Source organism: Stomoxys calcitrans, chromosome 3 (assembly GCF_963082655.1).
Source record: "Stomoxys calcitrans chromosome 3, idStoCalc2.1, whole genome shotgun sequence".
Classification (NCBI taxonomy): Eukaryota; Metazoa; Arthropoda; class Insecta; order Diptera; family Muscidae; genus Stomoxys; species Stomoxys calcitrans.
Window position 1 is genome coordinate 92,956,948 of NC_081554.1, and position 15,926 is coordinate 92,972,873.

Sequence of the window (15,926 nt, forward strand, 5' to 3'; positions counted from 1 at the left end):
CCTTAACTGCTTTTACAATAGCCGATCCTCCAGTTGCTAAACCTCCAAGGGCTGATAACGCAGTTAAAATTGGAACTATTGGTAGAAATCCACCAATTTTTGGTACTCGAATAACTCTTGGTACACCAATATTGCTCTTCTTTTTATTTTTAAAACTTGAATGTACAACGTTTTTTGCAATTTTTATAGCATCATATATATTGTTAGGTTTCTTATCTTTTAATACTTTTAAAGTATTCTTAACTGTCGATGCAAATAATTTTTGCTTACATTGCTTTTTCTTCATTTTTCTTTTTGTTGTCATACCGAGTCCGAATTTAACTTTTGCTTTAAGTAAGTTTGTTACTAACCAAGCGTTTGCACGTTCTTTCCAATTGCTATCTGTTGATTTAACTCTTTGCCAAGCTTTTTCTATTAAAACTTTATCAGCTTGATGACGAGAATTAATATCTTTATTTTGTGAGTATGCAATATCGTGTTCTCTACAAGCTGAGTCCAATAAATTTATTCCTTTGTCTCCTTGTGCTAAACGTTGGGTTAACTTAGTTCCTGGTCCACAAAATTGATATCTAGGTAAATGCACTTCAAACGGAAGATTATTAATTAAGTTGTTTACCAATCCAAATCCAGTAACAGACTGTTTACATTTATTAGAAATCTTGTAATTAATAACCATAATATTTTTTGATTATGTTGTGATAGGGTACACGATTTAAATGAAAATAAGAGTTTTTGTATATATATACTTAAATTTATATTGAAAAATTTTAGTTAGCAATATGCGTTTAATAGAACAAACTACACAGATTGCTGTGAAAAACATTGATAATGTCTGTTCACAGAAAAAAAGGATTGTGCATAGTACTTTATTACCAAATTCTATACGCGCCCTTATAGTAGGTCCATCAAATTGTGGTAAAACAAATGTTATGATTAGTCTCATAGAAAGCCCTAATGGTCTCAAATTCAGGAATATATATATATATTCTAAATCTTTATATCAACCAAAATATCAATATTTAAAAAAATTGATTACTCCAATCAAAGGAATAAACCTATTCACATTCTCTGAAAATGAAAAAGTTATAAGTCCAGCCAAAGCAAATATGCATTCTATAATGGTATTTGATGATGTAATTTGCGATAAACAAAATACTATAAGGGATTATTTTTGTATGGGAAGACATAAACACATTGATTGTTTTTATTTATGTCAAACATATACAAGGATTCCTAAACACTTAATACGTGATAATGCAAACATGATTATCATATTTAAGCAAGATGAAATGAATATTAAACATATATATAATGATCATGTCTTGGGTGACATGACATTTAAAGATTTTTTAAAGCTTTGTAGTGAATGTTGGAAAGATAAATATGGATTTCTTATTGTGAGCAAGGATGATCCCATTGATAAAGGTCGATATCGCAAAGGATTTAATTGTTTTATTCAGTTATAATATAAATCAGATTGATAACAGATATAATGTAGATTATAAACAGAATAGAGAGCAGATTGGTGACAGAAAGAAAGCAGATCGGCAGCAGATATAAAGCAGATCGGTAGCTGATATAAAGCAGATCTGTAGCAGATGTAAAGCAGATCGGAAGCAGATTGATACATAACCAAAAAAAATAAAAATAAATTATCCAATCATGAAGAGACACAATTTGTTGAAGGAAATTGTAAAAACACGAGCAGTATTGAAAGAAAAGTTAAAAAGCATTAAACTTGATCAAATAGATAGGAATAATCTATTAGAAGATACATTTCAACCAATAACAAAACCTTTGAAGGATATTATAGGAAAACTAGATGAGAACAAAAAAGAAAGTAATCAGTGTTCTAATAAATATAATGATAAAAATATTTATGATTATAATAAACAATCATTGTAATTTTAACAACCGATGAGTAAAAATGTCTAAAAACAATTTCATAATTATAGATGTTCAAGGTTTTTTCTTAAATAATAAATTTATTGCGAAGGAAATTTGTATTTTTGAACATAATCAGACAATTAAAAAGTTTATTATATACCCCCCTTGCAAATTTTCTTCCTTATCATTAAAGGAAAAGATTACAAATAACTGGCTTACAAAACATTTTCATGGGTTGAGATGGAATGATGGTAACATAATTTTTAAAGAATTTAACGATTATTTAAATAAATTTATAAAAAAACAAGAAAATCTAACAATATTTGTGAAAGGATGTGAAAAACAAAAATGGATAAAGCAATTAATAGAAGAAGATATAAATATAATAAATTTAGATGATGCTAACTGTTCAAACATATGTAATCTTTATAAAAATAATTTGCATATGAAAATTTGTAGTTATCATAAACAACACCCTAATTATAGATGTGCTGAAAAAAATGTTATTTTATTAAGTCAATTTATTAATGTTTTTTTAAAATAAAGCAAATAAAATAAAAACATATCGTTTTTTCTTTATTTAGGATATATAAGGCTATGTAATGTAAGTATACATTAGTTCCTTTTTTCATTTTGTTGGGGTAACTTCTCAAAGAAAATGATATTATCAACGAATATAAAATATCTATTAAAAGAATACAACTCCTACATTGATAAGGAACATAAACAATTTTTTGAAGAGATGATTGAAGAATTAAGGATATATAAAAATGTATATACTTCATTTATACAAACAACACATGGAATTCATACATGGGACTGCAAGCTGAACTCGATAGAAAATATAAATATTTGTAGTTGTATAATTAAATATAATCGTTACATCCTATTACAAAAACTCTACAATTTATACTATCGCATTCTTTGCAATAAAAGTGTAATCAATTCTTAACTTCAACTTGAATTTTTTTAATTTCCTTTACCGCAATTGGGTTTAGTAATATGTGTGGTATAGCAAATATTAATAAATATAAGTTAACCACCCTGTTCGCCCCTCTTCCTTAATGGAATGTTCATGGGCACATTTACATTGTTGCATTGCATTTGCATACGTTAACCACTATACCACCCTAGTACAGAAAACTTTTCAATTTATGTTATAGCAGCACTTTTGAGTTTGAGCTTTGTTATTTTCTTCACCACCATGATTTAAATTTAAAATTATGAGAAAGCATACCAGGCATTTGTGGAATTATATAAACGTGAAACCAATTATTAACTTCAACTTGAATTTTTTTAATTTCCTTTACCGCAATTGCGTTTAGTAATATGTGTGGTATAGCAAATATTTATAAATATAAATGATTGAAATTTTAAATTATGAGTAAGCATAGCAGGTATTATATGTTATCCACTGAAAACATGTTTACATAACACCCTAGTACAAAAACTGTTGCAGGCATATGTGGTACAGTATATTTTATAAATATATATTAACCACCATAACACCCTACCATAAAAACTTGAAACCAATTATTAATTTCAACTTGAATTTTTTTATTTTGTTTTTGTGTTTTTGATGACCAATGTGAATATTTAATGTTTTTTTGTTTTGTTGATGGGCTTTTTTGGTCAGGTTGAGGATTTTTTAAATAAAACAAATCGTTTTCATTTTTTCTCTCGACGTTTCGTTGGTTATTTTTTCCAACTTCATCAGGACAGAGTTTATTGAAGTTCCTGTTTAAAGTATTCTTGTATAAAGTATATGTTTTGTATTGCTTAGTTTTTCCATTTAGACTTACGATTAATTTTACATCTTCGTTGAATTACTTATATTACTATAAAAACTGGACACCACGACACAGAAAATATAATAATATAAATAATTGCACTTTGAGGGAAGTATATAAAGTCTAAACTTATTACTAATATCACAGAACAGTCGTTTTCAAGTTATTGCAATGGAATACTGCAGCTTAGTGTTGTCTTTGTCTTCTTTGGTGTTTATCGACTCTTTAAGTATTTGTTGAATCCGTAGGCTCTCTAATGTGTATCGCTTGTTCTCTATTTTCTCTCTGTCAAGTACTCTTACTGTCTTAAAGTTTGCCGCATGTCCGCTCTCTTTTATATGTTGTGCTAGTGCTGTCGATTGTCTCCCTTTTCTTATGTCGGCTTCGTGCTCAGCCAACCTAGTGCCTAGTGTGCGTCTGGTGGTTCCCACATATTTTTTGTTGCATTTTTCTTGTTGATCTCCATCACACGTAATTTCGTATACGACGTTGCTTAGTTTGAGTTTGTCTGTTTTGGTTGTTGTTCCTTTTTTCCTGAATATTTGGTTTAGAGTTTTGTTTGATTTATATGCTGTTGTTGAGTTTTCGTCAGGTATGATATTTCCCAAAGATGCGCGGTCGGTAAGCTTAGGGATGTACGGTACACTGTAAAATGTTTTCGTCGTTGATGCTTTTTCTTCATGGGGTCGTTTGGATCCGTTGGTGACGTCGCGAATTAAATTATTTATTAATGCCATTGGATAATTGTTCTGTTTTAAAATTTGTTGTATTTTATTTATGTTGTCTGCTTTGAAACGTTCATCGCTTAACAGTAGAACTTTGTGGATGAAGTTCTTGGCCGTATTAATTTTCGTGCTGTGTGGTTGCGTAGAGTTATAATTAATCATTCTTCCCGATGCTGTTGGTTTCGCGTACCAGTTTGTTATTAACGTATTTCCATTTCTTATTATCTTCATATCCAGGAACGGTAACTCTGCACGAGTTTCCTTTTCTATCGTAAATTTTAATTTGTTGTGATACGCGTTCATTAATTTCATTATCGTTGTTTCATCTTTTTTGTTTATCACCGCGAACAGGTCGTCTACATACTTCACTATAATTTTTTTAATTTCCTTTACCGCAATTGCGTTTAGTAATATGTGTGGTATAGCAAATATTTATAAATATAAGTCAATCACTAAATCATCCTAGAACAGAAAACTTTTCAATTTTTATTATCGCAACACTTTTGAGTTTGAGCTTTGTTATTTTCTTCACCACAATGATTGAAATTTTAAATTATGAGTAAGCATAGCAGGTATTATATGTTATCCACTGAAAACATGTTTACATAACACCCTAGTACAAAAACTGTTGCAGGCATATGTGGTACAGTATATTTTTATAAATATATATTAACCACTATAACACCCTACCATAAAAACTTTTGAGTTTTGTGGAAATATATATTTTTTATAAATATATGTTAACCACTGAAACATTTTTATGAATTAAATTTAGCTCATGAAAAATAAATATTAACCACTATAAAAATTCTGAGTTTTGTGGAAATATATATTTTTTATAAATATATGTTAACCACTGAAACATTTTTATGAATTAAATTTAGCTCATGAAAAATAAATATTAACCACTATAAAAATTCTATATGAAAATGAATTTGTGTGTTTTAGATTTTTTTAATATAAATACAAAGAATTTTTCCAAGTCTTCATCAGAAAAGTTGTGAAAATCAAAATTAAATCATGTTGTTTGTTAATTTTTGCGAAAAAACCATGACATTCGAACTATTTGAAAATGGTTTGTCACTAAGCGTCGAGGACGCTTGGTCACACCCCAAATTTTTTTCAAAAATTTGGGATGATTTAATCCTTGCGAAGATTAATAAATATTTAATTAATTCAGCGGATTTAACCAGAGAAGGTAAACTTCTCCAAGAGGCGGAGCTATGGTTATCATTTAACGTAAAATTTCATGATCCTGCTGCTCGATCCATGTTCATTGTGGGATACTTGTATCATGTTGATAACTTAGACGAAAGAAATCCTGCAGTATATGTTGAAATTCAACTGGATGACTACGACGTGGTGTTATTTAGACGAATTATGCCAGAAAATTAATAAATAAAAAATAAACTAAAATTTCCTGGGGCTTGTCCCTTACAGCTTTTATTTTTAAATAAACTAATATATATGTCCTTTATTTACAATTGGAAATATTAAATATGTTACAATAAAATATAACCATTACAATAAAATATGACAAATAATAAAATAAACTAAATTATATATTAAAAAAATTTTTGGTTGGTGTTAAATTTCCTTGGGCTTTTCTTTTTAAATAAACTAAATTAAAAAATAAATAATAAGAGTTTATAAACAACTAAATAAAAAAATATACATAAATTAAAAAGATTTTTTTTCGGTTTTCAATTAAACTAAATTATATATTAAAAAAATTTTTTTGGTTGGGGTTAAATTTCCTTGGGCTTTTCTTTTTAAATAAACTAAATTAAAAAATAAATAATAAGAGTTTATAAACAACTAAATAAAAAAATATACATAAATTAAAAAGATTTTTTTTCGGTTTTCAATTAAACTAAATTATATATTAAAAAAATTTTTGGTTGGGGTTAAATTTCCTTGGGCTTTTCTTTTTAAATAAACTAAATTAAAAAATAAATAATAAGAGTTTATAAACTACTAAATATACATAAATTAAAAAGATTTTTTTTTCGGTTTTCAATGAACTTTTTTTCTCTTTATTATATATAAAAAATATTAAATTATTGATTCAAATACTAATTTATAATTAGTTTCGCTAATTTTTTCCTTTTTAATTGATAAGACTCCACTATTAAGATCAGCCATGGCCTCATCATTAATATTATTAAACTTCTCCGGCAGGAACATAATATGATCACTTAATTCAATCATCAAGCGCATGCCAAATTTAGTCATCTTCCTTTCAGCTTGATGTATGATGAAGTACTCATCGAAAGGCATGTTGTTAATGGACAAAATAGTCTTCTTGAAAGAAGCCTGCTCCGATATTTCCTTTAAGTTTGATCCCATAATAAATATTTTCTTAAATTTTGAGTTGAAAATCAAATTGCTACTACATGTTTACTAACAATTTGTTTATATTGAAAAAGTTTAGTTAGCAATATGCGTTTAATAGAACAAACTAAACAGATTGCTGTGAAAAACATTGATAATGTCTGTTCACAGAAAAAAAGGATTGTACATAGTACTTTATTACCAAATTCTATACGTGCCCTTATAGTAGGCCCATCAAATTGTGGTAAAACAAATGTTATGATTAGTCTCATAGAAAGCCCTAATGGCCTCAAATTCAGGAATATATATATATATTCTAAATCTTTATATCAACCAAAATATCAATATTTAAAAAAATTGATTACTCCAATCAAAGGAATAAACCTATTCACATTCTCTGAAAATGAAAAAGTTATAAGTCCAGCCAAAGCAAATATGCATTCTATAATGGTATTTGATGATGTAATTTGCGATAAACAAAATACTATAAGGGATTATTTTTGTATGGGAAGACATAAACACATTGATTGTTTTTATTTATGTCAAACATATACAAGGATTCCTAAACACTTAATACGTGATAATGCAAACATGATTATCATATTTAAGCAAGATGAAATGAATATTAAACATATATATAATGATCATGTCTTGGGTGACATGACATTTAAAGATTTTTTAAAGCTTTGTAGTGAATGTTGGAAAGATAAATATGGATTTCTTATTGTGAGCAAGGATGATCCCATTGATAAAGGTCGATATCGCAAAGGATTCAATTGTTTTATTCAGTTATAATATAAATCAGATTGATAACAGATATAATGTAGATTATAAACAGAATAGAGAGCAGATTGGTGACAGAAAGAAAGCAGATCGGTAGCAGATATAAAGCAGATCGGTAGCTGATATAAAGCAGATCGGTAGCAGATGTAAAGCAGATCGGAAGCAGATGGATACGTTACACATGAGTATACAGTAGTTCTCACCGGAATAAGAAAAAAAGCAATATGATTAAAGAAATATATAATTTTTTAAAAACATTTACCAATATCGTTTCCGAAGAAGATAAAAATAAATTAATTAATATAAAATCTCATCTGGAATTTGTGGATAGTTTAAAATGTAAAGAAAGTAAATTTGGTAACCACTATGACTGCTGTGTTTGGTCAAATGATAACGCACAATGTGGTCCAGATACATGTAATTGTATATTCTATGATATGGATAAAAGAAAGGGAGAGGCAGCTGCTGCGAAAATAATTAAAAATTATAAAAATATTTACAATACAGTTAAAAACAATCATTGTAATTTTAACAACCGATGAGTAAAAATGTCTAAAAACAATTTCATAATTATAGATGTTCAAGGTTTTTTCTTAAATAATAAATTTATTGCGAAGGAAATTTGTATTTTTGAACATAATCAGACAATTAAAAAGTTTATTATATACCCCCCTTGCAAATTTTCTTCCTTATCATTAAAGGAAAAGATTACAAATAACTGGCTTACGAAACATTTTCATGGGTTGAGATGGAATGATGGTAACATAATTTTTAAAGAATTTAACGATTATTTAAATAAATTTATAAAAAAACAAGAAAATCTAACAATATTTGTGAAAGGATGTGAAAAACAAAAATGGATAAAGCAATTAATAGAAGAAGATATAAATATAATAAATTTAGATGATGCTAACTGTTCAAACATATGTAATCTTTATAAAAATAATTTGCATATGAAAATTTGTAGTTATCATAAACAACACCCTAATTATAGATGTGCTGAAAAAAATGTTATTTTATTAAGTCAATTTATTAATGTTTTTTTAAAATAAAGCAAATAAAATAAAAACATATCGTTTTTTCTTTATTTAGGATATATAAGGCTATGTAATGTAAGTATACATTAGTTCCTTTTTTCATTTTGTTGGGGTAACTTCTCAAAGAAAATGATATTATCAACGAATATAAAATATCTATTAAAAGAATACAACTCCTACATTGATAAGGAACATAAACAATTTTTTGAAGAGATGATTGAAGAATTAAGGATATATAAAAATGTATATACTTCATTTATACAAACAACACATGGAATTCATACATGGGACTGCAAGCTGAACTCGATAGAAAATATAAATATTTGTAGTTGTATAATTAAATATAATCGTTACATCCTATTACAAAAACTCTACAATTTATACTATCGCATTCTTTGCAATAAAAGTGTAATCAATTCTTAACTTCAACTTGAATTTTTTTAATTTCCTTTACCGCAATTGGGTTTAGTAATATGTGTGGTATAGCAAATATTAATAAATATAAGTTAACCACCCTGTTCGCCCCTCTTCCTTAATGGAATGTTCATGGGCACATTTACATTGTTGTATTGCATTTGCATACGTTAACCACTATACCACCCTAGTACAGAAAACTTTTCAATTTATGTTATAGCAGCACTTTTGAGTTTGAGCTTTGTTATTTTCTTCACCACCATGATTTAAATTTAAAATTATGAGAAAGCATACCAGGCATTTGTGGAATTATATAAACGTGAAACCAATTATTAACTTCAACTTGAATTTTTTTAATTTCCTTTACCGCAATTGCGTTTAGTAATATGTGTGGTATAGCAAATATTTATAAATATAAATGATTGAAATTTTAAATTATGAGTAAGCATAGCAGGTATTATATGTTATCCACTGAAAACATGTTTACATAACACCCTAGTACAAAAACTGTTGCAGGCATATGTGGTACAGTATATTTTATAAATATATATTAACCACCATAACACCCTACCATAAAAACTTGAAACCAATTCTTAACTTCAACTTTAATTTTTTTAATTTCCTTTACCGCAATTGGGTTTAGTAATATGTGTGGTATAGCAAATATTAATAAATATAAGTTAACCACCCTGTTCGCCCCTCTTCCTTAATGGAATGTTCATGGGCACATTTACATTGTTGCATTGCATTTGCATACGTTAACCACTATACCACCCTAGTACAGAAAACTTTTCAATTTATGTTATAGCAGCACTTTTGAGTTTGAGCTTTGTTATTTTCTTCACCACCATGATTTAAATTTAAAATTATGAGAAAGCATACCAGGCATTTGTGGAATTATATAAACGTGAAACCAATTATTAACTTCAACTTGAATTTTTTTAATTTCCTTTACCACAATTAAATATTAACCACTATAAAAATTCTATATGAAAATGAATTTGTGTGTTTTAGATTTTTTTAATATAAATACAAAGAATTTTTCCAAGTCTTCATCAGAAAAGTTGTGAAAATCAAAATTAAATCATGTTGTTTGTTAATTTTTGCGAAAAAACCATGACATTCGAACTATTTGAAAATGGTTTGTCACTAAGCGTCGAGGACGCTTGGTCACACCCCAAATTTTTTTCAAAAATTTGGGATGATTTAATCCTTGCGAAGATTAATAAATATTTAATTAATTCAGCGGATTTAACCAGAGAAGGTAAACTTCTCCAAGAGGCGGAGCTATGGTTATCATTTAACGTAAAATTTCATGATCCTGCTGCTCGATCCATGTTCATTGTGGGATACTTGTATCATGTTGATAACTTAGACGAAAGAAATCCTGCAGTATATGTTGAAATTCAACTGGATGACTACGACGTGGTGTTATTTAGACGAATTATGCCAGAAAATTAATAAATAAAAAATAAACTAAAATTTCCTGGGGCTTGTCCCTTACAGCTTTTATTTTTAAATAAACTAATATATATGTCCTTTATTTACAATTGGAAATATTAAATATGTTACAATAAAATATAACCATTACAATAAAATATGACAAATAATAAAATAAACTAAATTATATATTAAAAAAAATTTTTGGTTGGTGTTAAATTTCCTTGGGCTTTTCTTTTTAAATAAACTAAATTAAAAAATAAATAATAAGAGTTTATAAACAACTAAATAAAAAAATATACATAAATTAAAAAGATTTTTTTTCGGTTTTCAATTAAACTAAATTATATATTAAAAAAAAATTTTTGGTTGGGGTTAAATTTCCTTGGGCTTTTCTTTTTAAATAAACTAAATTAAAAAATAAATAATAAGAGTTTATAAACAACTAAATAAAAAAATATACATAAATTAAAAAGATTTTTTTTCGGTTTTCAATTAAACTAAATTATATATTAAAAAAATTTTTGGTTGGGGTTAAATTTCCTTGGGCTTTTCTTTTTAAATAAACTAAATTAAAAAATAAATAATAAGAGTTTATAAACTACTAAATATACATAAATTAAAAAGATTTTTTTTTCTCTTTATTATATATAAAAAATATTAAATTATTGATTCAAATACTAATTTATAATTAGTTTCGCTAATTTTTTCCTTTTTAATTGATAAGACTCCACTATTAAGATCAGCCATGGCCTCATCATCGAAATCTGCCACTGCGCCCTGCGATCTGCGATCTGCGCCCTGCGATCTGCGCCCTGCGATCTGCGCCCTAATGTCCGTCCACACATTTCAACCGGCGGCCCGCCATCTGACCACATACCCCCCTGCGGTCGCCACCTGCGCTACGATCGGCTGCGGTTGGGTGCGGTTATCACCTCATCAATGGGGTGGGGTGGGGTGCGGTTATGACGTCATCAATGGGGTGGGGTGCGGTTTGGGGTTTGGGGTGGGGTGGGGTTTGGGGTGGGGTGGGGTTATGACGGGCGATGAGTCATCATCGAAATCTCCCACTGCGCCCTGCGATCTGCGCCCTGCGATCTGCGCCCTGCGATCTGCGCCCTGCGATCTGCACCACTATGTCCGTCCACACATTTCAACCGGCGGTCGCCACCTGCGCTACGATCAGCTGCGGTTGCGGTCACCTGCGCTTTCAATCCCATGCGCTTGCGGTCACGTGCGGTGCGGGGGCGGTGCGGGTGGGGTGCAGGCGGGTGCGGTGCGGTAGGGTGGGGTGCGGTGGGGTGGGGTGCGGTTGCGGTTGCGGTTATCACCTCATCATTGCGGTTGCGGTTGCGGTTGCGGTTATGACGTCATCATTGCGGTTGCGGTTGCGGTTGCGGTTGCGGTTGCGGTTGCGGTTGCGGTTATGACGTCATCAATGCTCGATGCTCGGTTTTGGAATCCCCCTATTTATACTACTATTGGCTGTGTGGTTTGTCCTATTAGAACCACATGTCTTCCAAGACCATATCATCCAAAAAAATTTTTCTTGTCTTAATCATCACGCCAGAAGTATGGCCCAATGACGCCTTCGGCCCACAAACTGCATCAAACCGTAATTTTTTCGGGATGCAATGATGACTCATGGAGTACGTGTGAATTGCTGTCTGACCACATATTTTGCTTATTGACGAAGCCATTCATGTTGATCTGGTAGGACGAATATGCCCTGTGAGAACGGGTAGATATATCTCTTTGAAATGATTAGAGCTGAGGTGCTACCTAGATCGTGTGCAAAATTTCAATGCCCTAGGTGGTCCGGGTGGCTCTTGGCAGGATGGCTCAATTTAGGATCACCTAGGCATTTCGAAAATTTGTTTGGGCTACCAAATCTTCATTTGTGGTACGACTTTCAAAATTCTTTTTTTTTGCTGGCTAGTGCGCAAAATTTATACAAAAAAGTTAGCTTGAGGTAAGCAATATCTCCACTGGATTTGGGAATATATGAGTTTCAAATTTTTTTTATTGAAATTTTGGCCGATATTGGCTTCGTATTTTGCAATTTGCGAATTGCGGTTCAATTTTCATCTTTATGCATGGTTTGGATTTGTGACAAAATTAACAATGACTCTGCCGCAAAAAATATCCACATCTGACTATTCAGTTAAAATTAAAAAAATGTGGAAAAGTGTATTTTTTGCATTTTTTGGTAATTGATTAGTCTTTATTGAAAAAACTGGCTTAAATACCTTATATTTTCTATTTTGCTTGCAAAGAGTACTTACTTCTTAAGTGAAACTTGAACAAGATATATACTTTAAAATAGGCAATTTTGTATTTCCAAAGCCCAGATTTCCCAATTGGGCACATGTTTTTTTACTCCATATGTTCCCTTAATCCGTTCAAAAAATTTTTGCACATAACAATATATGTGTGGAGGCCACCGTAGCGCAGAGGTTAGCATGTCCGCCTATGACGCTGAACGCCTGGGTTCGAATCCTGGCGAGACTATGAGAAAAAATTTTCATCGGTGGTTTTCCCCTCCTAATGCTGGCAACATTTGTGAGGTACTATGCCATGTAAAACTTCTCTCCAAAGAGGTATCGCACAGCGGCAGACCGTTCGGACTCGCCTATAAAAAGGAGGTTCCTTATCATTGAGCTTAAACTTGAACTGCGGACTGCACTCATTGATATGTGAGATGTTTGCCCCTGTTCCTTAGTAGAATGTTCATGTGCAAAATTTGCAATTTTACAATATACGTAGCCTTTACAGCAAATTTACTAAAAAATGCCGTTTTCGAAACCATACTATTGGTTTTTCTGAAGGCGAAAACTCAAATTGAAAAAAATTCAAAGAAACAAGTAAAAAAGCGTTAAGTTCGGCGGGGCCGACCTTTGGATACCCACCACCTCGTGTATATATGTAAACAACCTTTGCCATAATCCGGAAAAAATCCATAATTTATGCCCCCATAGCAAGCCCTTGGCATAGGGCCAAGACGATCGAGAGATCGGTCTATATGAAAGCTATATTCAAATCCAGACCGATCTGGGGCAAATTGAAGAAGGATGTCGAAGGCCCCTACACAACTCACTGTCCGAAATGTCGGCAACATCGGATAATTACGGGCTCAAACCCTTAAATCGGGAGATCGGTCTACATGGCTGCTATATCCAAATCTGGACCGATCTGAACCAAATTGCAGAATGATTTCGAAGAGCCTAACACATATTGTTGTCCAAAATTTCGGAGAAATCGGACAATAAATGCGCCTTTTATGAGGCCAAAACCTTAAATTGAGAGATCGGTCTATATGGCAGCTATATTCAAATCTGGATTGATCTGGGCAAAATTGAAGAAGAATGTTGAAGGGCTGAACACAACTCACTGTCCCATATTTCGGCGAAATCAGGACCGATATGAACCAAATTGCAGAAAGATCTCGAAGAGCCTAACACAACTCACTGTCTAAAATTTCGGAGAAATCAAACAATTAATGCGCCTTGTATAGGCCCAAAACCTTAAACCGAGAGATCGGTCTATATGGCAGCTATATCCAAAGCTGGATAGATCTGAGCCAAATTGAAGAAAGATGTCGAGGCGCCTAGCATAACTCACTGTCCCGAAATTCAGCAAAATCGGATAATAATGTGGCTTTTATGGGCCTAAGACCTTAAGTCGGTTGATCGGCTATATGGGGGCTATATCAAGATGTAGTCAGATATAGCCCATGGACAAAAAAAGAATCTGTGCAAAGTTTCAGCCCAATATCTCTATTTTTAAAGACTGTAGCGTGATTTCAACAGACACGCGGACAGACGGATGGACATGGCTACATCGCCTTAGATTTTTACGACGATCAAGAATATATATACTTTATAGGGTCGGAAATGGATATTTCGATGTGTTGCAAACGGAATGACAAAATGAATATACCCCCATCCTTCGTTGGTGGGTATAACAAACGAAATGACAAAATGAATATATCCCCATCCTTCGGTGGTGGGTATAAAAACGAATAAGGATATCAAAGTAATTCTTTTTGAACTTTTGTAGCGTCCCTGTTGAAAAACCCTTTATCTACGTCCACGGTAATTGTGATGGATGTCCATCGGCTCGGAGACCACGGATACGATGAATGGATCTACTCCTAGTTTTGTCAATCTGTGGATGCCCAATAAAATGACGGTTGAACAACCTGACCCATCTCTTCGGTCACAGTTACCATGCCAAAAGTGACTGAGGACCTTTCATCTCTTCCTTCAGGATTCGAGAGTGACTTAACAGCTTGCCTAAACCGACAGGCTTCGTGTTGGCGGCAATTCTCTGACTTTCACTGCCAAATCATCTGCTCTTTCATTCCCCCTCACTCTGCAATGGCCCGTCACCCGAACATAGCGGTTCGTGCCATTCTTATAGAAGACGTCAATGTCCTTCTATACGCCAAGGCTGTTCGTGACCTTACAGTTCTGGTTGTTATTTACCTGATGGCCGTAAATATGTTCACACTCGCTGCCCTCCTCCGTTAACACCTCAACTACCTCATACATTCCGAAATCGCCCGGTTCTCCGTGGTCAAGACCTTATTACGGGCAAGTCGTTTGCACTCTTATTCCCTCTTAGCCGTTAATCTCCTTCTTACATTTCAAGGCCGTTTGTGACCCTTCGTCCTGGTAGCTTTTGTTATACTGGCCTAAGTAGAGATGTTCATATTCGATAGCCTTGCGTTGACACTGTCCCATCTCAAACATTGATTGATCGCGGGATTTCCATCTGCAGGACCGTGTTATGGTCGGGTAGCCAGAAGAAGACCAAGTTTGGTCTCTGGGTCCTCAATGCAATGAATACGTCCCGACATGTTCTAAGCCCCTAGAGAACACACAAACACAATTTTGTGTAAATTTCTTATGTTAAATTGAATATCACTTTGGGTTGCTTCAAGAGTCCGATGTTAAGTGTTTAAAATTAAAAAACCATTTAACTAATTTCATTATCTTTTCTTATTTTCCAGCAATTGATTACTACCAAATAATTTTCAATGATAATAAACAGCAGTGGACATCATAACATTCGACCATTATTGCGCAAAAATGCAGAATATGATATCTGCGCAAAAATGCAGAATATGATTTTTTGCATTTGCATGATGTTGTGAATGTAAGTGAAATGTTTCTAAACCATGTAAAATGTTTATCTGACAGGTGTGGTATTATTTCAAAGGCTAAAAGGAATGACCATAACCATCAAATTGACAAAATGAGCCAACAAATATCAACACATGGCGAGTTTTGCACAATACACAGTAATAATCGGTTTCACCACTACTCATATACAGACATGCTGTGACACATACACATACGGTATGGTATGCGCTGCTAAACTCAAGGTGAACATTTGAAGGAAACAAAGAGCTTAACATCAAAATAAAACAAGGGAAACAAAACAAAACAGTTAAGACCACAGTGACGACATTTGTTTGTAAACAGAGACAACAAACGTGCAGCCACAAAAAC

General features: G+C 32.0%; 2 protein-coding genes across 2 annotated transcripts; both read left to right on the forward strand.

The window, feature by feature from the left end:
- The first annotated feature begins 694 nt into the window (after window positions 1-694).
- Window positions 695-2,845, forward strand: LOC131995905 (uncharacterized). The gene is made up of 2 exons (XM_059365217.1): window positions 695-1,425; window positions 1,488-2,845. Exons 1-2 carry the CDS (start codon window positions 780-782, stop codon window positions 1,496-1,498), a joined length of 657 nt encoding a protein of 218 aa, XP_059221200.1. The 5' UTR covers window positions 695-779; the 3' UTR covers window positions 1,499-2,845.
- A 3,998-nt stretch (window positions 2,846-6,843) lies between these two features.
- Window positions 6,844-8,985, forward strand: LOC131996421 (uncharacterized). The gene is made up of 2 exons (XM_059366093.1): window positions 6,844-7,490; window positions 7,553-8,985. The coding sequence occupies exons 1-2, from the start codon at window positions 6,845-6,847 to the stop codon at window positions 7,561-7,563; spliced, it is 657 nt and encodes a 218-aa protein (XP_059222076.1). The 5' UTR covers window position 6,844; the 3' UTR covers window positions 7,564-8,985.
- Window positions 8,986-15,926: the final 6,941 nt, after the last annotated feature.